A 27,665-nucleotide genomic window follows, 5' to 3' on the forward strand; every position below is an offset into this window, starting at 1 on the left:
CCGGACCCCACTGATGTTTATTCGTGGCTGCTCTTAAGCTGCAGAGTAAAAATCTGGTGACATTTTGAAAATCTTCATTAAGCCAAAGATTTTCACGTGATATGGCTGATAACAGCGAGCAGCAGACTGCATTCAGCCTTACATGAACTAATATAGGCCCTTACGTCTAAGCACACAGCCCCCCCCCCCCCCCCCCCCCCCCCCCTCCCAGTGTCATCCAGGCTGTGGGCGGAGAGTTGGGGTACAGTCCCAACATTCGTGACCCCGATAAGCTTCTGTGACTCACAGACGGTCAGGAGCGGCAGCCGCGCAGTATAATCCGTCCTCGGACAATGGGGAATTGCGCTCTGGCAGATGTGACGGTAACATGGGGAACAAAACTCCACGTCCTGAGCCTCCATCTGTTACTGTAAACCTGGCAGACGCCGCACGGAGCGATTCACCGGCAGCAGGAGCCCCCCCGTGCCATCCTCCGCTCTCTGGCGGCACTCCACCCGCCGTTCATGTGCAGTACCCCAGGGAGAAGCGTCACTCTGGGTACGTAAAGTATGTGCACCCCGTACCTGTGCTGAACATAAGCGCTGCCTACATCCCTGGAGACACATAGATCTGCACCAGGGACTGTATACACAAAAGTCTATGGCAGCGATGTCACCCCATAAACATACAGGAGAAATGAAACGCTGACTGCGCGAGCGTCACCGGCGGGAGCAACAATCACAAGGGCGACGTCACTGTTGATTGTGATAATTTATATCTCATTGTAGTAGAAAAATCACATTATTAATCAAAAGGCACAAAACTGGAAAAACTCCCCCGAAATGTAAGGGCAAGCGGCTGATAACTGAGGACAACAGCTCTCAATACGGGAATGTGTTTGGTTTAACTGTAAAAAACGGGTGATGTCAGCATCAGCCGGGCCGAAAAATGGGCGATAACAGAATACAATACGTCTGCTACCCCCCCCCCCCAGTGCACGTCCATCCTTTCATCAGTCCACTGACCAACAGGCAGAACAATGTATTCTACTCTAGTCACATCCACAGCTGCAGTCACAATTCTGCTAAATGATGCATACAGGTCTGTGAGCCGGTGCTGCCAGACATGAGATCTTATAAGGCACTATGTAAACTGCTGCAGTGCAAGAAGAGGTCAGGATTGTGAGCGCAGCTCTGAATGTAACTAATGGACGATGTCAATAAGGAGGAGTGCGACATAAGAAAACAAAAGTGCTCTGAAATCTAACTACCCCCATCATCTCATGTCTACACTGCAACTAGTGAAACCCAGCAAGTAGTGGGGTGGCGGGTCTGAGCGGCAGAAGGTAGCGGCACCCCCTCTCCATAAGTGCCATAACCTGCACACAGGGTGAAGACAGCGGAGATCTAACCAAATTACATTTCTATCGATATCTGAACAGTCACTTGTCAGCAGCCGACGACCCCGCGGGATATAACCTCCAAAAATCTTCTCAATGGATAGAAAGATCCCGAGAACAGAAGAAGATGCAATATACACAGGAAACTTTGGTCTTTACTTCTGATGTTCGGGGACACTTCTCCATTATATCATATCCAGCTGCAGGGAAAAGGAAATGGGTTATATTCACTGATCCTGAGTTACATCCTGTATTATACTCCAGAGCTGCACTCACTATTCTGCTGGTGCAGTCACTGTGTACATACATTACTTATCCTGTACTGATCCCGAGTTACATCCTGTATTATACTCCAGAGCTGCACTCACTATTCTGCTGGTGCAGTCACTGTGTACATACATTACTTATCCTGTACTGATCCTGAGTTGCATCCTGTATTATACTCCAGAGCTGCACTCACTATTCTGCTGGTGCAGTCACTGTGTACATACATTACTTATCCTGTACTGATCCTGAGTTACATCCTGTATCATACTCCAGAGCTGCACTCACTATTCTGCTGGAGCAGTCACTGTGTACATACATTACTTATCCTGTACTGATCCTGAGTTACATCCTGTATTATACTCCAGAGCTGCACTCACTATTCTGCTGGTGCAGTCACTGTGTACATACATTACTTATCCTGTACTGATCCTGAGTTACATCCTGTATTATACTTCAGAGCTGCACTCACTAGTCTGCTGGTGCAGTCGCTGTGTACATACATTACATTACTTATCCTGTACTGATCCTGAGTTACATCCTGTATTATACTTCAGAGCTGCACTCACTATTCTGCTGGTGCAGTCACTGTGTACATACCTTACTTATCCTGTACTGATCCTGAGTTACATCCTGTACATACATTACTTATCCTGTACTGATCCTGAGGTCTCATACTGCAGAGCTACAGGCACAGCTGGCTTCAGAGCTGAAATGGCTTGGCGTTCCCTGCTTGCTCAGTGCCTGCTCTAGTGATTTGTGCTCTGGGAGGTGGCGTCTTTACACCTGGCACGTTACAGTCATCTGACTTCTGCTAAGCTGTTAGGGGATGTAAATCCATAAGCTTGCTGACGGTTTCCTATACTAACCAGCAACATTGTGTCGGCAGCTTGCTTCATAATAAGTTGGGCACTAATGCATCAAACAGCTGAGAAATATAAGATCACAACAGCTTTCAGTCAACAGAAACAATAAGGTTTCCATTCACTGACAGGAGAAGATACTAAGGAACTGGGTAGATAACCAGGTCTTAGAACTTCATATTTTACAAGCCTGACTTACAGAACCCATTACTCCCTCTGCTCATCTCGGGTATCATCCAGCGTCTTACCAGATCGTCGACATCGCCGCCCTCATCCGTCATGGACGTGTCCTCCACCTTCTCCTCACTTGGGGCCAAGAACTGCACGAGATGAATAGGTCATTAGAGGTCATGCAGGTTCAGCACAGCAGGCGATGGGTTAAACTGACCACAGCACAGAGGAAGTGAAGGTATATACCATGTAACCAGCTTATGCTTCCCTCCCCCGCACCTTCCTCACAAGGCTCATGTTCCGGGGTGTCAGGTTTAGGGGGGGACACTCTGTTGTCAGAGAGGACGTGGGGGAGACCTGTGTGTTATTGAGGAGGAGGCGCTCGTACCTGTTTGGCCTCAGCGGAGGTGACGGCGCTGTCTGCAGATTCGTCACCAGTGATCAGGGAGACGTCATCTGCAAAATATAAAATACAGATGACGGGGCGCCCGAAGCAGCGACCACAGCAGAGGCATGAGAATAACATGAGCGCGTTACAGGGCCGGTCATATGGAATCATAGAATACAAAGTTCTGCAACTTTATAATACACTTGGTGTTTCCTGACCAAGACCTCTGCTTGCTATTACTGAATAGAACATTCTCACCGAGATCTAAAGCACCTAATACTTCTCAGAGCTGAGGGGCTGATTCAGTGTGCAGGGGACACTATCAAAGTCTGATACAATGTATCCGTACTGGAAAAATGTATCAGGTTGTTCAACTCCCAGTCTGGATGCAATAGTAACAAACCCTCAGCTGTGAGAAGCATTAGATCTGTACAGATTCAGCCTATGGATGCAAATATGAATGTTCCCGGCCACCTAAAGCAAGCAGAGGTCTTGAAAATAAAAAAAAAGTTACAGAACTTTTGATTACTAAACTTTATTTAGATAGGACTGGACAAGCGCTGCGGACTGACCGAGACCGACCGGAATGACAAGGTGACCAAATGATTATGAGGGGGGGGGGGGGGGGGGGTCGTGTGCCGGCTATGGTGGTTCATGAGAGCCCCCTATTCACAATGAACCTATTACAAACATAAACGTACCCTGAACAACGATTTCCCAGAATTCCTTGAACACGCTACTCGCCGTCCTCTCTTTCAAAGACAGGAGGAAGTCATTGAAGTCTCGGGCATGAGACAGCTGCAGGTAAAATAACAGAGGATGAGACCCCCACATCCATCACACTGAGTGTGTGTGCGGCAGCTCCCGTCCTGAACTCCCAGCACTGACGGGGTCACATAGCATTAGATTGATTTATGATGCTCTGTAACCCTTAGTTCCGGAAATTATTGTAGAATACTGACATAATGCTGTCAGTGTTATCCAATACATTCCAGACCTCTAAGGGTTACATAGCATCATAAATCAATATAATGTTATGCGACCCCGTCAGTGCTGGGAGGTCAGGACAGGCGCTGCTGCATACTCACACTGCGAGTCCGGAGAGTGACACTCGCTCGTCAGAAAGTGGCCTTAAAGAGGTAACACCTACCCGAACAGCTTCGGCTCGGAAACACTTAATGCAGTCCATGCTCTTCATGTAATACGAGGTTTGTTTGATGTCCAGACATTCGTGGATTCGCTGAATCAGCTGTTTACTCACTGAAAAAGGAGGAGAAATGGGGGGTGAGGGACAGATGCTGGAGGGGGCGAAATAAGAAGTATTCAAATAACTGTCAGTGAAACCTGGATAAAAAGTCACAATTATATCCTACACTGCAGTTCACAACCCTCCTGGCTGCTACTGGAAACACATACACTCTTAATAATAATTCAAAGGGCATTCTGTTTTCCATCCTCAAGTTGAAGTGGCATTCCCAAACATCAGGGAAAATATGATGTAAGTGACAAGCAGAATAGTGAGTGCAGCTCTGGAGTATAATACAGGATGTAACTCAGGATCAGTACAGGATAAGTAATGTATGTACACAGTGACTGCACCAGCAGAATAGTGAGTGCAGCTCTGGAGTATAATACAGGATGTAACTCAGGATCAGTAAAGGATAAGTCATGTATGTACACAGTGACTGCACCAGCAGAATAGTGAGTGCAGCTCTGGAGTATAATACAGGATGTAACTCAGGATCAGTACAGGATAAGTAATGTATGTACACAGTGACTGCACCAGCAGAATAGTGAGTGCAGCTCTGGAGTATAATACAGGATGTAACTGAGGATCAGTACAGGATAAGTAATGTATGTACACAGTGACTGCACCAGCAGAATAGTGAGTGCAGCTCTGGAGTATAATACAGGATGTAACTCAGGATCAGTACAGGATAAGAAATGCATGTACACAGTGACTGCACCAGCAGAATAGTGAGTGCAGCTCTGGAGTATAATACAGGATGTAACTGAGGATCAGTACAGGATAAGTAATGTAATGTATGTGCACAGTGACTGCACCAGCAGAATAGTAAGTGCAGCTCTGGAGTATAATACAGGATGTAACTCAGGATCAGTACAGGATAAGTAATGTATGTACACAGTGACTGCACCAGCAGAATAGTGAGTGCAGCTCTGGAGTATAATACCGGATGTAACTGAGGACTGGTATAAGAGAAGCTTTGCAAGTTTGGATGTAAACTTCTTTTAACAATATAGCACCCTTCCTGGTTGCAGAGTTATCCACTGAGTTTATTGGACATGGACTGATATACAGTTAGGGTCCATTCACACAGCCGTAGTGTGTTTTGCGGATCCACAGATCCGCAAAACACGGACACCGGCAATGTGCGTTCCGCATTTTGTGGACTGCACATTGACGGCACTAATAGAATATGCCTATTCTTGTCTGCAATTGCGGACAAGAAAAGGACATGTTCTATTTTTTTTTTCGGGAATGGAAATGCAGCCCCATAGAAATGAATGGGTCCGCAATTCTGTTCCCTTAAAATGTGGAACGAAATTGCGGACGTGTGAATGGGGCCTTATAATGGACAGATGCGAGGTAGCAGTATACGGGGTCGCACATCCTGACACACAGAACACCATGAACTTACAATCCTGGAAGTTTGCGGTTTTCTTCCTGACCAGCACACGGAAGTCCTCGGCCGGGCTCACACTTCCCACCTGAAACAAGGTCACATCGCTGGTCACACAGGACAGGGCACAGCAATACTGCATGCACAGGTTCACTGCTCAGGGCTCTGAGAAAGCTGGGTGATACTCCTGTGAAGGCATTTTTGGGGTGTCACTCATCTTTCTTGGGGCTCCTTTCCCTTTTTTGGACCACACATAAAGTAGCTTTATTATTTGCACAAAGGGGACGTCACTTGTGTGGCCCTCAGGCCGCTGTGTCTGCGGAGAGGATGAGGATCCTGTGTACTCCAGCATCGTCGGGCCGGTCTGCACCAGAGCTCGCTGCACGAGCCTGGCAAGAGGGGCAGCGCCAGGAATACCCCAGCGGGCACAGTATGTTCACCACCCGACCCTGTCTGCGCCCTCAGAGCTCCCACTACCTCTGTCATGAAGAGATGCAGGTTTGAGCTCCGTCTGCAGCTGAAAATTAATTAGTATTAGGGGGGAATGCAACTCATTTTTAGACACTGTAACCTACCCAGATGCCACCGACACCCAGCACCACCACCGATCAGCCGCCAGTGCTGGAACCAATACAGTGGATGAAGCCGGAAGCAGGTGTAGCGGCCATGCTAGTGTGCGGCAGCTCAGCTCCCACTATTAAACATTTTCAAGAACACTGCTTGCTGCCAGTGAAAGAAGAAAAAAAACACCTTGTTTACATTCAAAGGCTGAAAAGGTGCCCAGAATCGTGCACACAGCTGATGGGCTTGTTACAATGTATCAATGTAAAGCCTGGATTACACCACCCGATTCTTCGGCCGATAATCGATAACGCTTGTTAGCGATCATCTTGCAGTGTAATGGTATCGTTTGCAGGCTGCAGATCGTGGTGTCTAATAACAATGTGTCGCTGGCGAACCACTATACAGCATGGAGACGAGCGATGGCAATGCAACAGCAGTGGTCTCCTCTGTTAGTGAGCAGGCCATTGCCGGGAGGGGAACGCTTACCTCCTGAAAACCAGTGTAATGCAGCCTTGAGGTCCAGGACTGGGAGATACATCAGCTGTATGTACTAGATAAGGGCAGGTTTTAACCCTTAAAGTAAATTTGACTGCTTCAATTTACTGACTGCAAGCAGAGAACGTGAACACAGGAAATATTAGAAAGCTGCAGAACCTTTCAGTTCAGTGACTGGGCGTCATTCACACTGGTCTAGAGGAGCCTTTTACGGCAGGATCTTCACATCCACAATCCTATAAATACATTTGCGGGATTTCCGAGCGTCGGTTATCTGGAGGTCTCAGCATATCCGCCTCATTAATGGCACCCCCCACGGATATTCAGCGACTCGTTATGCTCATTAGGAAATCTGCTAGAGCCGTCTATTCAATGCAGAAAACCCATTCACTGATCCCATGCTGGCTCCACATAGGAGAGGAGAGGCGCACATGTGAGGAAAGCTCTCACGTAAAGTGAAACGAACATCATTATATTAGGGAATTGCACTATTAGCGATTCATCATCAGATCCTGTCACACACAGCAGGAGCCTATGACAGCTCGCACTCTGCAAGAGGTCTATTCACACAGTACAGGCTGCCATAGACGGCACAGTCCTTACCTGAACGGAATCCCTGGAGACAAAGAAACTAATCTCCACCAACCCAACCCCCAGGTCTATGCACATTACCACCATGACAGCCATTGTCCAACTGCTTCTGGCTTCATAGCTGGAGCCCTGTTCTCTTCAGGGGTGTACAGTATACAGAATGTATTCCTTGGTCCCTCTTCATTGGTGGATACCATGACACTACCTACCACGCCTTTACGGGCGGAGCCTCCCCGCCCCACACCCTTCATGGGCGGAGCCTCCCCGCCCCACACTCTTCACGGGCGGAGCCTCCCCACTCAGTATCTGCTGGCCTCAATATAAATTAATGCCAGTGACTAGACAGGAATCAGAAACCTCGTTTACGCCAGACATTTCTGAAACTAGAACTCCTAGAATTCTCCTTTGAGAACAGCTGAGTAAGTGTGCATGCTGGGAGTTGTATTTTAAAAGCAACTTAAGTGCTGAAGGTTGCGGATCCCTGGACTAGACTCCGATCGTGTAGAAAAAGATGCCTGAGACTTAATGCAGCAGAATGGAAATCAGACCAAGAAAATGACAGCAATCATGTAAAACGTCAGGTTGTAGCAGTTACGAGGCTTAGGCTACTTTCACACTAGCGTTCGATCGGATCCGTTCTGAACGGATCCGATCATATTAATGCAGACGGAGGCTCCGTTCAGTACGGATCTGTCTGCATTAATAACTTAGAAAAAATTCTAAGTGTGAAAGTAGCCTGAGCGGATCCGTTCAGACTTTCAATGTAAAGTCAATGGGGGACGGATCCGCTTGAAGATTGAGCCATATGGTGTCATCTTCAAGCGGATCCGTTCCCATTGACTTACATTGTAAGTCTGAACGGATCCGCTCGCCTCCGCACAGCCAGGCGGACAGCTGAACGCTGTCCGTGCGGAGGCTGAACGCCGCCAGACTGATGCAGTCTGAGCGGATCCGCTCCATTCAGACTGCATCAGGGCTGGACGGAGGCGTTCGGGTCCGCTCGTGAGCCCCTTCAAACGGAGCTCACGAGCGGACAGCAGAACGCTAGTGTGAAAGTAGCCTTATTATGTCACTGAACGTTAATCAATGTGTCATATAAAGTTCTGCAACATTTTACTATATTTAGGGCGTAATTTGCAAAGACCTTCATTTCATACACAGGTCTTAAAAGTTTGATGGCGTAATATGTGCCAAAATGACAAAGCTAAGCACGCCTCAATCATTCTGGAGCAATGTAACAGGTCCGCGCACCAGAAGCTGAAATCTACACCAGTGGGAGCTGCAGAGATTTCACGTACACCAGTTTCCTGTTTCACTGCTTGATATCAGTGAATGGAAACGCTGTTAATAAGATGAGAACAAAGTGGGAACGAATTCAGATTTTACATTTTTACAAAAACTTCTGCAGGCCAGCCTTCAGCAGCCTGACCTCGCTCCTGTTCTGGACTCCAGGCTCTGTGCTGATACACTGCAGCAAACCCTCATGAGAGGGAGGGATTTCTATTGATGCATGCAGGTTAATGAGGACTGCTGTATTAACAGGACTAAATCGGGGGGGGGGGGATATTTCCATTCACTGACAGAAAACATAGTGAACATTTTGAGGAATTGAAAATACAAAGGCCTATGAATTGTGCAAACACTGGCGCTTACAGATGTGATGTTCCCATCAGCCAACTGCGAGATGCTGAAATCCTCGGCCTCCGTCTTCATTCTCTTGGACTCGGGTTCCTGGTTACTGAAACACAAGAGAAGAAAAGAAAGTAACTAAAGTACAAAGATCGGACTCCAAGAAGAGGCAAAATATAAAAGTCCTTAAATCTCAAGAGACCAGAACATGGAATATTGAGTCTATGAAGATGCGCAGCACAAACATCCAGCACACAAAGAGTAAAGCAGCGGCATCAGCTTTCTCTGCATGAAAAGACCCAATAACTCATCCTGACATGAAACTCTGAGCTTAATAAAGTGTGAACCATTCATTCAGACATTCCTGCTCCTGACCACAAGCCATGACCACGTCGCCCCTTCTGGAGAAAGGCAGACACCGGAGCGGAACCTGCAGGAGCCAGAAAGATCATCTGGACGCAGAGCGTAAATGTACAAACAGTAACTAAAAACCATCTCCACTGCCGTGAACACTGCTCGACCGGAGAACGGAAAAAATGTCATCAATATACCTAATAACAGATACAGCAAGCAGAGGATAAAACCAAAGAAACCTGATGATGAACCACAGTCCAGTCACATAGTCAAAGCATCCAAACAGGTGTTCACTCACCAACACCATTCAACGAAGCTGAATATCTTCGCCATGCCAATTCTTCCAATAATACTATAATACTGCCTCCTATGTACAAGAATATAACTACTATAATACTGCTCCTATGTACAAGAATATAACTCCTATAATACTGCTTCTATGTACAAGAATATAACTACTATAATACTGCCTCCTATGTACAAGAATATAACTCCTATAATACTGCCCCTATGTACAAGAATATAACTCCTATAATACTGCCTCCTATGTAAAAGAATATAACTCCTATAATACTGCCTCCTATGTACAAGAATATAACTACTATAATACTGCTCCTATGTACAAGAATATAACTACTATAATACTGCTCCTATGTACCAGAATATAACTACTATAATACTGCTCCTATGTACCAGAATATAACTACTATAATACTGCTCCTATGTACCAGAATATAACTACTATAATACTGTCTCCTATGTACAAGAATATAACTACTATAATACTGCTCCTATGTACAAGAATATAACTACTATAATACTGCCTCCTATGTACAAGAATATAACTACTATAATACTGCTCCTATGTACAAGAATATTACTACTATAATACTGCTCCTATGTACAAGAATATAACTACTATAATACTTCCTCCTATGTACGAGAATATAACTACTATAATACTGTCTCCTATGTGCAAGAATATAACTACTATAATACTGCTCCTATGTACAAGAATATAACTACTATAATACTGCTCCTATGTAAAAGAATATAACTCCTATAATACTGCTCCTATGTACAAGAATATAACTACTATAATACTGCTCCTATGTACCAGAATATAACTACTATAATACTGCTCCTATGTACCAGAATATAACTACTATAATACTGTCTCCTATGTACAAGAATATAACTACTATAATACTGCTCCTATGTACAAGAATATAACTACTATAATACTGCCCCTATGTACAAGAATATAACTACTATAATACTGCCCCTATGTACAAGAATATAACTACTATAATACTACTCCTATGTATAAGAATATACCTACTATAATACTGCCTCCTATGTACAAGAATATAACTACTATAATACTGCCTCCTATGTACAAGAATATAACTACTATAATACTGCTCCTATGTACAAGAATATAACTACTATAATACTGCTCCTATGTACAAGAATATACCTACTATAATACTGCCTCCTATGTACAAGAATATAACTACTATAATACTGCCTCCTATGTACAAGAATATAACTACTATAATACTGCTCCTATGTACAAGAATATAACTACTATAATACTGCCTCCTATGTACAAGAATATAACTACTATAATACTGCCTCCTATGTACAAGAATATAACTACTATAATACTGCTCCTATGTACAAGAATATAACTACTATAATACTGCTCCTATGTGCAAGAATATAACTACTATAATACTGCTCCTATGTACAAGAATATAACTACTATAATACTGCACCTATGTACAAGAATATAACTACTATAATACTGCCTCCTATGTACAGGAATATAACTACTATAATACTGCCTCCTATGTACAAGGATATAACTACTATAATACCGCTCCTATGTACAAGAATATAACTGCTATAATACTGCTCCTATGTACAAGAATATAACTACTATGGGGGGCGGAGCCTAACAGCCGACCGGGACAGACGCATGTGAGAGAGCTCCTCTCCATGTGGGTCAGCAAACCAGTAAATTCTGCTATCTAGCCGCAAGAAAATGGGCAAAGTGGGTAGATTCATCCCCAGAGACAAGCCAGAACCCTTCAGAGCGGACAAACCCCCGCAAGAAATGGACAAATTCTTTAATAAGAGGCCTCCGGCTGCAAGCGCCGCTAAAATGGCGCCGCCGGAACAAGATGAGTGGCCACAAGATGCGGAGGGAGCAGATGGCGCCTCTTCAGATATGGACTCCCGGGTCCGCACTAACTCGTCGGCACCCATTTCTCGCCAGTTTATTCAGCAAGCGCTGACATCAGCTCTGGCACCGGTGCTACAAGATCTTATGGAAATTAAGGGCGACCTGAAGCACATCGGGCATCGAGTGGAGCGGCTAGAGCAAGACCAAGCGGCCATGTTATCCTTCGCTCACACCCTGGGCGGAAACAGCACAGCAATCACCGCTTCGCTAGATAATGCCTTCGCCTTAAATAGAAGACCAAGAAAACCGTAGCCGACGGAAAAACATCAGGCTACGTGGTCTCCCAGAGCTGGTGCCTCATGACGCACTACCAGAAGCAGCGGCCGCCATCTTTTCCGGCCTACTAGGTGAGGAGAGGGCTGCGGAGATTTGCGTGGAACGAATCCACAGAGCGTTGCGGCCGAGACCAAAAGATACAGACCCGCCGAGAGATGTGGTTTGCGGTTTGCTGCGATACGTAGACACGGCGGCTATTCTTAAAGCTGCCAGAGAGCAGAAGGAGCTGGTCTACGAAGGCGCCAAAATCCTAACGTATCAGGACCTTGCACCCTTGACCCTAAACAAGCGGAGAATTCTGAGGCCGCTCACGGACCATCTCAGGGCAATCAAGATGCCTTACAAATGGCTTTTCCCTTTTGGACTAACTTTTTCGTCTGAGGGCAAGAGATGCACGATACGCACACCAGCGGACTTGCCAGCAGCCTGGTCCCTTCTCCAGACAACTCCACTGGACATTCCATCCTGGCTACCATCAGCTGATACTGGTATCCCCTTGCCTGAACTACCAGAGGAACAGAGGTGGATTACAGCAGCAAGGAAGAAGAAATTTAATCCCAGGCCTTGAAGTCGCTAGCCTTGCTAAGGGAGCCACTTTGCAGAGAGACTGCGATTATCAGAAGCGGAAGGGTCGCACTAGGCCACACAATGGACGCTATGCTGATCCGAGATGCAAGTATACTACAAGTTGTATTTGTTTGCTGTTTGGGTGTCTGTTTTGTGGACGCTCAGCCGCCGCCTCGCGGTCAGGTCCCAGTTGGGCCTGGGCTGCGACGCTGCGTATGGGCCGCCACGGGACGGGCGGTACCAGCTTACTGTTAACTACAGGTTGCGACAGCTCACCCCCTTTAGGGAGCAGGTCTAGACCAAGTATACACCCGTAAGAATAAGTGTCATATCTAGCAGAGGCCTGTGCTCTGTGGTGTTGTTAACTTGCTAGAGGACATCTCAATAGCCTTTTTTCATGGCTGATTGCGACTGAGGGTGGTCTTGGAGCCGACCGGGCTAGATCGTACGCTATTTGTTACACCTATGCCGTTTGCGATGACCCAGGAGATGTGCAGGTTATCCCCCCTGGATTGACATGACCCCTCAATCCCACATGACACTCACCAGGGACTCAATGGCGCAACCCTGGTGCAAGCGCCTCAGTACGGGTGGGCTTGGGCCGTTTGCGCTTTGCCTCATTGTGATAGGCTGCGCGATGGGCACAAGTTACCTGTCTTTCATGTTGGAGTCATACTCCATTTTACACTGGTTCTTACTGTTTTTTCCGTTATTGTGTTTCTCTGGTCACACATGTGATTCTGTATCATTGCTCGCTCTACTGACACTAACTAATACGTATAATGGCACTGATTAAATGCTCATCACTCAATGTCAGAGGGTTTAACACCCCGCAGAAGAGGTCACAAGTTGTATCTACAAGGAGGAAGTTGCACACTGATATCTGCTTCCTACAGGAATTGCACTTTAAGTCAGGGCGTGTTCCTACCCTCCCCAAAACATATTTTCGGCACTGGTTTACCAGTAAATTTAACAAAGCAGCCAGAGGGGTGGGCATTGCTATATCGAGGAATGTCCCTTTTCAATTGACGTGTAAGCAAGAAGACCCAGAGGGGCGCTATATATTTATAAAAGGCTCAATTGGTACCCAGGTAGTGACACTTGCCAGTTTATATTGCCCTAACAGGGGACAAGCAAAATGGCTCATCAACACCCTAAAGAAGTTTACTTCCTTTGCAGAGGGGATAAGATTAATAGGAGGGGATTTGAACATGACACTTAACCCCTTAGTAGATGCCTCTGATAGCACCTCACAATTAACTCAGGCAGTCTTAGGCAGGGTTAATAGCTACCTGGCAGATGCTAACCTGGTGGATTCGTGGAGACTGCTTCACCCTGTCGATAAGGATTTCTCTTTCTTTTCAGCACCACATAACACCTATAAGAGGCTGGATTATATCCTGATTTCTGGCAGTTGTGCGGACAGGCTGGAGCGGTCCACCATTGAACCCATTACGGTTTCTGACCATGCCCCGGTGACTGCCTCACTCCGATTCCCAACCCTACCAACTCAGGATAAGGGTCCATTCACACGTCCGTTTTTTCTTTCCTGATCTGTTCCGTTTTTTCAGGAACAGATCAGGACCAGATCTGGACCCATTCATTTTCAATGGGTCCTGGAAAAAATCGGACAGCACAATGTGTGCTGTCCGTTTCCGTTGTTCCGTTCCGCATGTCCGTTTAAATATAAAACATGTCCTATTCTTGTCCTGAAAAATCGGATCCTGGTACAATACAAAGTCAATGGATCCGCAAAAAACGGATGACATTCGGATGTCATTCCGTATGCCATCCGTTTTTTGCGGATTCCGTTCCTGGAAACACATAACAAATTTTTTTTTTTTTTTTTTTTTTTTTTTTTTTTCAATTTTTTTTCAAAGAAATCCAAACAACTTTATTTGATTATTGAAATGTATACATGCTCCCGTTTTTTGCGGATCCGCAAAAAACGGATGACATACGGATGACATACGGAAACATTTTCAGGAACAACGGATCCGCAAAAAACGGACCGTTTTTCAGGATGAAAAAAAACAGGACGTGTGAATGGACCCTAAACAGTGGCGTCTAAATGAGACACTCTTAGATAAACACTCAGACCTAGATAACCTGAGCCAGAAATTGACTTTATTTAAAACTGCACAGAAGAAATGCCACTCACAACCGTTTGGGAGACGCATAAACAGGTCATGAGGGGGGAGCTCATTGCGCTGGGCAGCAGAGTTAAAAGGGATAGGCAGGAGCACCTAAACAATCTACTTAAACAAATTGCTGATATTGAGACGTTACACAAAAGATCTAAAGCCATAGAAGCCAGAGATAAGCTAACCGTTTTACGGAAGCAACTGACTGATCACTTAAACATAGGCTATGCGAAAACGTATCAATATTCGCAGTTCCGCTTTTATTCACACGGAGATAAGGGCACTAAACTTATGGCCTCTCTGCTTAAGCAAAAGAAAGACTCCATGTACATTGCAGGAATAGACACTAAGGATGGCAATACCCTACACAAAACGTCGGACATAGCCACTGAGTTCCAAAAATTCTATAAAGACCTATATGGCCTTCCAGAGGAAGTGGTTGGATCCTCGGAGGGAAGAGACTCCCTCATGGATAAGTTTCTTAGCCATATACATTTACCCACCCTGACTGAGGAAGAGAGCCAGGCGCTACTGTCCCCTGTCACTGAGGAAGAGGTTGCTAAACTGTTAGGTTCCATGCCACAAGGGAAGAGCCCGGGTCCAGACTGCTTCCCGGTGGGATATTATAAAAAATTCTCAAACATACTGACTCCCCACTTGGCTGCCTGGTGCAATGAGCTTCTGACAGGTTCCCAGTTGCATAAGCAGTCCTTGGAAGCCACAGTTACTATCCTTCCCAAACCGGGGAAAGACCCCAAGCAATGTGGCAGCTATCGGCCAATCTCGTTGCTAAACGTCGACATTAAGGTCTGGGCGAAACTCTTAGCAACTAGAATTAGTGTTCTTCTACCCAAACTCATAAATCCTGAGCAAAGAGGTTTTGTCCCCGGTAGAGAGGGCAGTCACAACTCATGTAGAATCCTGTCCATTATGCAGTTAGCTCTTAAAAGGAAAACCCCACTGGTTATGTTGGGCGTGGACGCGGAGAAGGCCTTCGACCGGGTTAATTGGTCCTATATGATGCGTACGCTGCAAAAATTTGGTTTTCCCCGGCAGTTCAGAAGTGCTATTATGTCACTTTATGGCGACCCAAGCGCCCGGATCCGAGTTAATGGCACGCTGTCGCCCCCTTTTCCCATAAGAAATGGGACGCGGCAGGGTTGCCCGTTATCACCTGCTTTGTACATTCTTGTAATGGAAACATTGTTACAAGCTATTAGGGAACATCCTGACATTAAAGGTGTTAAATTGGAAAATAGCTCCACCGAACACCTCACTGTGGCATATGCTGACGACCTTCTGGTCATGGTATCTAACCCGGTCGAGGCCTTCCCGCGTCTGTTGGCTTTGTTCGAGCAATACGGTCAAGTGTCTAACTTCAAGGTAAACCACACAAAGTCAGAGGCTATGAACGTATCCGCTCCAACCCACCAAATTAACCGTCTCAAATCCTCTACCCCTTTTATATGGCAAACATCTCACCTGTCCTACCTGGGTATCAAACTTCCTTATAGATTGGATAAATTATTCCAACTAAACTATGCGACATTGATAAGGGACATCCAACAACAGCTACACACCCTGCGGATTCCATATGTATCGTGGATGGGCCGGAAGAATATGCTAAAGGCATTCATTATGCCTAGACTGTTATATGTGATGCAGATGTTGCCTGTCTTTCTCCCCTCTTCCTTCTTTACGCAAATCAGACGACTTTTTAGCACGTTTCTTTGGAGGGGGAGGGGAGCGAGACTGGCACACCGCGTGTTGGTATTGAGGAGGACACAGGGAGGCATGGCTCTGCCGGATGCTCAATTATATTATCATGCCACACATCTGAAGAGATGGTTACAAATCCACGCCCCGTGGTCCAACATTTTAGGTAGAGAATTGGAAATTGCACAACTAGACAAGAAGCAGAGAGCCGGTCTGTGGGGTCTGAACTCCTCTTCACTACACTCCCATGTGCTGCTCAAAGGTACAGCTGCCGTTATTAGGCAATTGAACAAAGACAAAAGTTTATTATCTGCTCCGTCACCCTTGATGCCAGCTGACCTTGCCCCGTTCCTAACTAGACCTAAGGCAGACACTATATCACAGACGTGGAACAAAATACGCCCTTATACAGTAACAGAATTCCTGGAAGGGGCATCAGGGGCTCTCTGTGATCAACACCCCATAAATAGTGTCCTGTCAACCTGTAACTTTTTGGACGCCATTGAATTTAACTCTGTTAGCAAGTCCCTTCTAAAAGACAGACAAGGCAAAACTGAACCCACTTGGTTCGAGAAGCTGATGCATTTGAAGTCCCCTCCTACGAAACTGGTCTCCAAACTGTATCTAGCACTTAACACACAAAACCCGGTAGGGATTCCTCATTATCTAAAAACCTGGGCTACAGAGCTAGATTTAGAATTCTCCGAAACTGATATCTTGCGCATACATGCGCACTCACACGGGTTCTCTAGATGCGTGAGAGTACAAGAGCATTCATACAAGTTATTGACACAGTGGTATCACACCCCGAAACAATTATTCACTAAAGGCCTCAGCAACTCTGACTTGTGCTGGAGGTGCGGTGAGGGGAGCGGATCACAAACACATATATTCTGGTCCTGTCCGAAGCTGCGCGAGTACTGGGAGGGAGTGTCTGCATCGATAGATAGAATTATGCATAAACATTAGGGATCGACCGATTATCGGATTTACCGATATTATCGGCCGATATTCAGGATTTTAAACACTATCGGTATCGGCATCTATTTTGCCGATATTCCGATAGTGTATGGGGAACACAGATCGCGCTGCTGACAGCGCTCTCCGTGTTCCCCTCAGCAGCACAGGGGAGAAGGAAGCAGTGTCTCCTCCCCCTGTGCTGCTGCTGCCGCTGCCGCCAATGAGAGGACAGGGGACAGGAGGAGGGGAGGAGCTATGGCCACTGCGCCACCAATGAAGATTAATCTATCATTCATATACAGGAGGCGGGAGCTGCAGGATCACATAGCCGGCTCCCGACCTCTATGAGCTGTAGCTGCGATCTGCGGTAGTTAACTCCTCAGGTGCCGCGGATCGCAGCTACTGCTCATAGAGGTCGGGAGCCGGCTATGTGATACTGCAGCCAGCTCCCGCCTCCTGTATATGAAATTAAGCTTCATTGGTGGCGCAGTGCGCCCCCCCAAGCCCCCCAGTATCAGACATTGGTGGCGCAGTGCGCCCCCCCTCCCCCCCAGTATTAAGCAGTGGTGGCCCACCCCAGTCGCAGTGCGCCCCTCCACAGGATCCCCTCTCCCTTGCTCCTCCGATCGGAGCCCCAGCAGTGTAATGCTGGGGCTCCGATCGGTTACCATGGCAGCCAGGACGCTATTGAAGCCCTGGTTGCCATGGTAAGCTCCATGCTGCTGTGTGCACAGAGCACACAGCAGCAGGGACAGTGTGAGCTCCTATTCACCCTGATAGATCTCTATCAGGGTGAATAGGACAAGGGTTCTAGTCCCTAAGGGGGCTAAAAGTTAGTTAAAAAAAAAAAAGTTACAAAAAAAATAAAAACACCAAAATATAAATGAAAAAACGAGATTTTTGTATAACTTACCAGTAAAATCTCTTTCTCGCTCTTTCCTTGGGGGACACAGAAGACCTTGGGTATAGCTCATCTCCATAGGAGGCGTGACACTAAGTGAGAACTGTTAAGCCCCTCCTCCACAGCTATACCCTCAGCCTGGAGAGAGAGACTGCCAGTTGCGTGTCCAAATAGTGAAAAAAGGCAAAGTCCAAAAGTGGAACCAACAAGCCAACTACCCAACGGGTAACACAAACTCGGAAACCGTGTAGAGAAAAACAAATGAATGGGTGGGTGCTGTGTCCCCCAAGGAAAGAGCGAGAAAGAGATTTTACTGGTAAGTTATACAAAAATCTCGTTTTCTCGCCCAGTTTCCTTGGGGGACACAGAAGACCTTGGGACGTTCAAAAGCAGTCCAAAAGGGGAGGGACCACAGCACCAAGGCGAAGCACACGAAGGCATCCAGGAACCGCCGCCCGCACACCCAGGCGGGCCAAGGCAGCATCCGCCGAAGCCAGAGTAAGCCCCCTGCAGAACTCGGTAAGGCGTGCAAGGAAGACCAGTGGCCGCCTTGCCCAAATGCATGGCCGAAGCCCAATGCCTCCGGCCCAGGAGGCACCGACCGCTCTGGTGAAATGAATGGTGACATCAAAGGCAGACCCCTGCCCCTGGTGCGGCAACCTCAGCAATAGCCAAACTGATAAAGCTGAGAAAAGCCATCCCGGAGGCAGTCAACCCTAAGCACGGACCGCCTGGAAACACAAGAGACCGAACGTCGACAAGAGTCGGAGATCTCCAACCAAAACTGCAAAGCCCAAACAACATATAGGCAAACACCACCTTCAGAAGGAAGGAAGACATGGGATGTAGAACAGCCCTGACCTGGGGAAAGACAGAAGGCTCGGAACAAGAAGGGCCGCCATTCAGGCACCCGTCCGAGACACGACGGCTACGGAAACAACCGTACAGGACAGAAGAGGTAGAGAGAACTTCTGTAACGGCTCCAAGGGAAAGATCGGAGCGCCGAGAACTCAGCATGCAGCTCCCAGGGCGGTACCGGAGGACAGTACAGAGGAACCAAAGAGCCACTCCGAGGAAGAAGGTCTGGACAGGCCCCGAGGGCCGGGGAACGCTGGAAGAGGAAGGACAGCGCCGACACTTGACACTTCAAGCAAAAGAGTCCTAGTCCCAGGTCCAGGCCGGACTGGAGAAAGACAGAACCATGGGGGGGGGGGGGGGGGAGAAGGGCAGAGTGGGGAATGCCCAGCTACCCACAGACACCCAGACAAAAAAACCCTAAGTCCAACGACAGATCCTGGACGAAACCCAGCCAGGAGCGAACAGTAGCGAGCCCGCTGGAGTCACCTGGGCAAGCTGGTAAAAACCCAATGTGACCAGGCGCAGACCAGTAACACGGGCAGAAGGGTCGGCAAAACTGGTCCCGTCGGCCTCCGAGCAACGTTGTCCCGTATCCACCCGGAGTGGGGGAGCAGAAGGACAGATGGAAGGGAACCGAAGGGTCCGCCCAGCATCCGCCAGATGCCAGGACAAGACAGGCTAAAGTCCATGCTGATGTAGCCATCACAGGAAGACTATCTACAGTCCTGGTGTGGGAGATCTAAGGACGATCTGGACCGAAGGGCAGTCCCCCCAAGTTACCAGAAGGTAAGTCTACAGCAGGACCATAGCCTAGAATGGAAAGCGCAATCTGCACCCAGCGGGAGGACAGAACGCGGTAGACCCAGCAAGAGGCACACAGCTAATACAGCCAGTGTGAACAAGGGAGACAGTACGAGACCAAAGGAACACCGGAACCATCCACATGAACAACCATGCTCCCCCCAGAGGGGAGGACAGTGAAGGAACAGCCTCTGAAGCCTGGCCGGGGCAGAAGCCACATCGGAGTGATCTGTACCGAACGGGGAGCCAAACAGAGCCGGCGAGACAAGGTAGTCGAGACAGAGGCCGGCATCACACCCTCCAACCGAAAGGAGGAGTGGGCAGCAGGGAAGCCATAGGACAGCCCAAAAGCAGAACCCTGCTACACTGTGAGACGCCCGGTTCACCGCCTCGCAGAAGGCAAATACCCTGAAGAACCCAAGGTGGAGGTCCTCCGGACCTGGGTAATCGAGCATCCAAGAGAAGTTGGGTGATCTTCCCGAGAAGAGTGGCCCGAACCTGGTAGCAGATCAGACCGAAGCGTAGAGGGCGCCAAGAGGAAGGACTCATACCACACTGCATCCGAAGAGGAGGAAATGGTAGTAGGCGAAGGAACCATAGTCCCGACAGAGCCAACGAAGAATCCGAGGGCGCTGCAGACAACAGCACGCATCTAGGAACCACGAACACTTCCCGGGGGGAAGGGCCAACGAAATGAATGAGTACCACCCAGCTCGGTGCAGTAGAGAGCATAGAGCCCTCCGGGTCAGGTGGACAGAACGATCTCTGTAGAGACGAGTGCAAGGCTTGCGGCAAGTAACCCAAGAGAACAAAGGGATGTCGCAGGAAGGAGGGGAGGCATACGTACGAGCAGCCCCGTAAGCAGTGAGAAGGCCAACCCACCTACGGGAGGAGAAGGCATAAACGGCCCAAACAACGCACAAGAACGGCCGCTCCCTGCAAAAAAGCCACTCAGAGAAGAGGGCCAGCCACAGAGTGCCCCAGCATCTATGGAAGTGCAAAGTGCAACCTGAAAGGGAGTTATGCACAAGCCTAGCATGGCACGCGATGGAACGTAAGCAGTCCGCCCCGAAAGGGGGGAATGTACCTGGCAAACTGCAGTCGGCAAGAGTGCAAAGGCCCACCCCAAAAAGGGGATGACGCCTAAGGCCGTACCTACTCCAGAGACATAGGACATACCATATAATCCAGCAGGAACGCAGGAGGTCCACCTAGTGGAAGGGGGACATGCACAGGGTGATCCTAGCATTAAGAGAGCGTGCAATAATTCCCCCAACACCGAACTTTGTGAGAGTGCAACCACTCCGCCAATGAAGGGGACATGTACAAGTCCAGCACAGCACGTACAAGGACAGCCGTGAATCTCATGAGCGTGCAAAAGTCCGCCCATGGAATGGGGTGGTCACGCACAAGGCCAGCACCGAATCCAATGGGAGTGCAAGCGTTCCACCCATGTTAGAGGCCATGCTCATGGCCAGCAACGTATCCGGCTAGAGTGCAGTATGCCGCCCGGAAAAAAAAAAAGGGGGGGGGGCAGCATCTCATCCAGGGAGAGTGAGAGCACCCTGCCATGTACGGGAATCATGCACATAGCCAGCAACGTACTGGCGAGAGACAAACACAGTCAGTGAGAATGTGTGTATGTCGCCTGAGGAAGGGAGGCATGCCCATGGCCGGCAGCGAATCCAGTGAGAGTGCGTACACCGCCCACGGAAGAGGGGCCATGCATATGGCCGACAGCGGATCCAGCGAGAGTGCAAGCACCCCGCCATGGAAGGGGTTCATGCACATGGCCAGCAACGCACCGGCGAGAGAACAACCACAGACAGAGGGACTGTATGTATGCCGCCTGAGGGAAGGAGGCGTGCCCAAGGCCGGCAGCGAATCCAATGAGAGTGCAGCATACCACCTATGGAAGGGGGTCATGCCCATGGCCAGCCGCGAATCCAGTGAAAGTGCAGCGTTCCGCCTATGGAAGCGTGTCGTGCACCTGGCCAGCACCGCATCCGGTGAGAGTGCAGATTTCCGCCTAAGAAAAAGGGGGACATGCACATGATCGGCAACAAATCCAGTGAGAGTATAGCGTTCCGCCAATGGAAGGGGGTCACGCAAATGGTCGACCGCGAATCCAGCGAGAGTGCTGCGTTCCGCCAATGGAAGGGGGACGTGCACATGGCCAGTACCGTATCCGGTGAGGGTGCAGTATTCCGCCTATGGAAGGGGGTCACGCACACGGCCGGCAGCGAATCCAGTGAGAATGCAGCGTTCCGCCTATGGAAGGGGGACGTGCACATGGCCAGCACCGTATCCGGTGAGAGTGCAGTATTCCGCCTATGGAAGGGGGTCACGCACACGGCTGGCAGCGAATCCAGTGAGAGTGCAGCGTTCCGCCTATGGAAGGGGGTCGTGCACATGGCCAGCACCGTATCCGGTGAAACTGCGCAGCCCACAAGAATCTGTTAGACATCTGTTTATTCATTATTATTTCATATTTTATCTATTTCTTTATTTTATTTTTTATTTATTATTTATTTTTTATTTTTTTAAACAGCCTCTCTGAGGCTAAAGGGGAACCACCAAATAGGGGCACAGATTCTCTTGAGGCAAGAAAAAAAGGGGTGGCCAACCATACAGGCCCATTGGGAGCCGGCCTGCACCCAAAGTGTTAACAGGGAGCCGGCCTGGGGGCCGGCGCTGCGATCCACTGGGGGCGGAGGAAGCCCCAGGCGGGAAGAATTCGCGCCGGGAGAAGTACCCGCCCCCTCCAACAAAGGCCAGAATTTCGCGGCCTAGTAGGCCGTAAAGCCGGGGGCCTAAATTTGTGCGGCGCCCGGCCGACCGGGGCCGCATAGTATTATATACCGCCGGGACTGAGGCGGAGCGGCGCATTAAACCGGCCGCGGGAGGCCACCCCGCAGGCCGGAAGAGTCAGGGGCCCAAATGGAGTGCCGGGACTGAGGCGGAGCGGCGCATTAAACCGGCCGCGGGAGGCCACCCCGCAGGCCGGAAGAGTCAGGGGCCCAAATGGAGTGCCGGAATTGCGGCCCCGCAGGTCATTGCGGCGCCCGGCCGCACCGGACTGTCCATGCCGGCCGGAGGCGAGGTCTGTCAGGAGCGGGCCCCCAGGCCCTGAGCAACGCTCCGGTAAGGAGATGGGGGGACCCTGAGATCGGGTGCCCGCGCAGTATTATATACCGGCGGGACATCAAAAGATAAAGGGGGACAGCAGCTGCCTGTCCTATGGGGGCCAGGGGGGGGGGGGGAAGCAGGGAGCAGATTGCCGCCCTGCGACACCCCAGGGGCCAGCCTAGATCCAGCAGTGGAAGGGTTAAGGTTTGTCCAGGGATTCGAACTCATGACCTCTGCCATCAGAGGCAAGGCATTCACCCTCACAGCTATGAAAGCTGTTCAGAGAGGCACAGTATGGGGGTCAGGCCCGCAGGAGACCGGGTGGTGGTGGTGGAAAGGGGGGGGGGACGTAGGGCTGGAGAAGCCAATCTCTCACCATAGCCGTCTTCACCCTCGGTCCATTCCAGCAGGGTCGCCCCTTCAGCTACTGGCACCGTAGTGGCAGGACGCTGGAAGAGGGGCTTGGCGTGCGGGCGACCCTTGCGCTGGCGGGATACAGGGGAGCTGGGCTGCCCTGGTCCTCCTTGCCTTCTGTGGGGGAGGCAGCAGTGCGGGTGACCGGCACTGGCGCAGCTCGACCCCGGGAGAAACAGAGAGGTCAAGTGCGTCTCTGTTGTCCCTGATTATCTGGAACAAAAAGAAAAAGTAAAAATCAAAAATTAAACAAGGAGAAAAGAGCCCTGCAGAGCAGGGAGTGTCTTGCCTCCTTGGACACTAAGCAAAAACTGGCAGTCTCTCTCTCCAGGCTGAGGGTATAGCTGTGGAGGAGGGGCTTAACAGTTCTCACTTAGTGTCACGCCTCCTATGGAGATGAGCTATACCCAAGGTCTTCTGTGTCCCCCAAGGAAACTGGGCGAGAAAGAAAGATTTAAAAAAAAAAAATACACATTAACAATAAACATTAATTTTGAGCAGATTTGTGGGAATTTTTATTTTTTTTTCAAAAATGAAAATTCCCAGAATATCGGTATAAATTATCGGCTATCGGCCTGAAAGTTCACAAATTATCGGTATCGGCCCTAAAAAATCAATATCGGTCGATCCCTAATAAACATATTCAACTATCCCCAGAACTGGTGCTTCTCTGGCTTCCCACGCCTAGCTTGTCTCCATCCAAATCAAACTTACCTACGCATCTAATTCAAGCTGCAAGGCTTCTAATTCCACAGAAATGGCTCAGTGACGAACCCCCTACGCTGCCACATTGGGAAGCAAAGGTGGACCAGATATGCAGAATGGAGGAGCTGGCTGGCTGGGAGGTCAGACGACACGACAAATATCTCAAATTATGGACCCCATGGTTGACCTATAGGAAACAAGAGATTGACCCCCAGACCCCTGGGACGCGGGGATAGCAGATTAGTCAGTAGCCTGATTTCTGTTACAACTAAAATCTTGCAAGGCCTAGTAGAGTGTACACAGCCAGAGCTGATAGGAAAACATGTGTAACTCGTGTGTGCAGGAGGGTCTCTCTAGGGAGACCTCATCATCCCAACCCCCTTATACTCCAAGTTGTTGGACTATTGTCCGGTTCAGTTAGGAACTTTGTGTTTTCTGACATTATAATGTCTGGTGGATATTTGCATTTCACCTACCTGCGCAGGACAAGGGCGCAATGTACATGCAGGACATTTTGCACGTAGAGAGCAGAGCGTAAAAGCCTCCGCAAACAGTCAACACTGGATATCACTTAATGACGTGACCTCATGTATTTTGTATACTTCTGCTTGTATCCCATTCCACTGTATAATTTGAATGTGTAAAGCTCTGTCTTGCGTGGCAGAATGGACACTCAACTGATGTGTTGATACCTTTTGCTTTACTTGCCAATAAAAAGAAATTTGACAAAGAATATAACTACTATAATACTGCTCCTATGTACAAGAATATACTATAATACTGCCCCATATTGGCAGGAATATCGGATATTAATCTTTCCTGGAGATTTCAGTGTTTCGGAGGGTGTTCTCAGGTAGATAATATAATTATTACGCTCCTCTCCCCCGGTTATTCGAGGTACTATTTTGGGGGGTACCGCACAGTGTCACTTCTATTGTATTCCACAGGTTCCTATTATCTCCTCATCTGCAGGTATCAATCTTCCTGGACGCAGCCGCCACTTGAACCACAGTAATGTGCGGTCTCCCGGTATCTCGCCGCGCTGCCTGCCGCGGTCTGGAGGGGAGGGGGGCGCTCACGCCACAAGTCAGACAGCAGCAGGACCCTCCTTTGTGCTCCAGGGCAGAAATCAATAATTTGCAATCAGCTAATCACAGCGCTTGTCAGGGATCTGGGCTGTAATCAAACAGGGACATCTGCAAATGAGAAATCCAGCCCGCCACGTAATGGACGAGCCTGGCCTCAGTGGCAGAGCACCATTAACCAGTCATCTGCTGGAGAGGCACGTACGGCTGATGCCCGGGACGCGTCTCGCCTGCCAATTACTGTGACTTTTTATCTCGGAGACGGACGTCACTGAGATTAACAAGAGACAGCGAGCAGCATTTTGTAATACAAGTGCCAGACCCGTGTAATTGGTCTGTGACATTTTCCCAAGTGGCGGCTAATTATACGCCCGCCGCTCACGCTGCCAAATGCCTGGATGTCAACAGCGGCTGCAGAACGCCAGAGACGGATGATCTGGAGCTGCCGAAGAAAAAGCACCCTGCAGATGGACCCGTCAGATCTCACGCACCAGCGCTAATGGGACGCACTGAGGCTCGGTTCACATGGCGCTTTGTAATTCCCAGCTTATACCGCTGTACACCTATATGGTGGCATATGTCTGATGTTTATAACGGGGGAACGTGAACAGAGACTAAGCACAGATCCGGCCTACAAGGTCTAAGCTCGGGCACTGACCTATGATGTGATAGAAGACGTACAGAGCCCCCTTAAAGGGACAGTACACATTATATGTTATAGAATTGTTCTATCACACCTCTGAAGTTTTGGCCGCCTTGACGACTCCTGTTCTATCCTCTCTTCAATCAGATCTCCCCCCAGTGCAGTGAACCCAGTATAATCTGAATAGAGACATTCAGTAAAAGCGACGTGGCTGTGACAACCTGACAATCATCCAGAAAAAACAAGAAGGGTGTCGGAGGCGAGGACTTACTTGTCTGTGAAGACATGCTGGGCTGTTATCTGCTCCTTCTTCTTGCTGGACTCCTGCAGTGTGAAGCAGCCCTTCACCTTCGCTAGTGCGGCTTTACAGCGGGCCTTCACTGGTGCCGGGGTCTGCAGCAGGTCCAGGAAGTGCTGCTCTATGGCTGGGAGGGGGTCATCCGGATGGAAGGCCTTGTGTTGTAGGCACTGTCATACAGGAGGAGACAGATCAGGCGCTGCAGCTGCTACAGGTGTAGAGACAATAGAAAGGCAGCTCCACTTAGTGTAATACCTGTGACAGCCAGCAGGGGGCACTGTCACCTCTCCTCATACACCGACTGCCGCAAATATCTACCCCTCAAAGATGTCAACAATATTAAGTACGCCTTGTGGTAGATCACACCGTGTCTGTAACATGGGGTCAGGTACATAGCTGCGCAGCTGATCTGTTCTGTAGACTGGGGTCAGGAACATAGCTGCGCAGCTGATCTGGTCTATAGACTGCAGTCAGGCACACAGCTGCGCAGCTGATCTGGTCTATAGACTGCAGTCAGGCACACAGCTGCACAGCAGATCTGGTCTGTAGACTGGGGTCAGGCACACAGCTGCCCAGCAGATCTGGTCTGTAGACTGGGGTCAGGCACACAGCTGCGCAGCTGATCTGGTCTGTAGACTGGGGTCAGGCACACAGCTGCACAGCAGATCTGGTCTGTAGACTGGGGTCAGGCACACAGCTGCACAGCAGATCTGGTCTGTAGACTGGGGTCAGGCACACAGCTGCACAGCAGATCTGGTCTGTAGACTGGGGTCAGGCACACAGCTGCGCAGCTGATCTGGTCTGTAGACTGAGGTCAGGCACACAGCTGCACAGCAGATCTGGTCTGTAGACTGGGGTCAGGCACACAGCTGCGCAGCTGATCTGGTCTGTAGACTGGGGTCAGGCACATACCTGCGCAGCAGATCTGGTCTGTAGACTGGGGCCAGGCACACAGCTGCACAGCAGATTTGGTTGCAGACTGGGGTCAGGCACACAGCTGTGCGGCAGATCTGTTCTGTAGACTGGGGTCAGGCACATAGCTGCGCAGCAGATCTGGTCTGTAGACTGGGGTCAGGCACATGCTGCGCGGCAGATCTGGTCTGTAGACTGGGGTCAGGCACACAACTGCGCAGCTGATCTGGTCTGTAGACTGGGGCCAGGCACACAGCTGCACAGCAGATTTGGTTGTAGACTGGGGTCAGGCACACAGCTGTGCGGCAGATCTGTTCTGTAGACTGGGGTCAGGCACATAGCTGCGCAGCAGATCTGGTCTGTAGACTGGGGCCAGGCACACAGCTGCGCGGCAGATCTGTTCTGTAGACTGGGGTCAGGCACACAGCTGCACAGCAGATCTGGTCTGTAGACTGGGGTCAGGCACATACCTGCGCAGCAGATCTGGTCTGTAGACTGGGGCCAGGCACATAGCTGCGCGGCAGATCAGTTCTGTAGACTGAGGTCAGGCACACAGCTGCGCAGCAGATCTGTTCTGTAGACTGAGGTCAGGCACACAGCTGCGCAGCAGATCTGTTCTGTAGACTGAGGTCAGGCACACAGCTGCGCGGCAGATCTGTTCTGTAG

General features: G+C 49.2%; 1 protein-coding gene across 1 annotated transcript in view; it reads right to left on the reverse strand.

The window, feature by feature from the left end:
• Window positions 1-977: 977 nt before the first annotated feature.
• Window positions 978-27,665, reverse strand: part of XRCC5 (X-ray repair cross complementing 5) — a 37,430-nt gene continuing 10,742 nt past the window's right edge. The window contains exons 14-21 of the mRNA XM_044303886.1: window positions 26,061-26,257; window positions 9,010-9,094; window positions 5,725-5,794; window positions 4,215-4,324; window positions 3,766-3,862; window positions 3,065-3,132; window positions 2,754-2,825; window positions 978-1,578 (exon numbers count right to left, since the gene is read on the reverse strand). Of these exons, the coding sequence (XP_044159821.1) occupies window positions 1,564-1,578; window positions 2,754-2,825; window positions 3,065-3,132; window positions 3,766-3,862; window positions 4,215-4,324; window positions 5,725-5,794; window positions 9,010-9,094; window positions 26,061-26,257 (714 nt within the window). The 3' untranslated portion in view covers window positions 978-1,563. The remainder of the gene's footprint in view (window positions 1,579-2,753; window positions 2,826-3,064; window positions 3,133-3,765; window positions 3,863-4,214; window positions 4,325-5,724; window positions 5,795-9,009; window positions 9,095-26,060; window positions 26,258-27,665) is intronic.

The sequence above is a fragment of the Bufo gargarizans genome, chromosome 8 (assembly GCF_014858855.1).
Source record: "Bufo gargarizans isolate SCDJY-AF-19 chromosome 8, ASM1485885v1, whole genome shotgun sequence".
In the NCBI taxonomy this organism is placed as follows: Eukaryota; Metazoa; Chordata; class Amphibia; order Anura; family Bufonidae; genus Bufo; species Bufo gargarizans.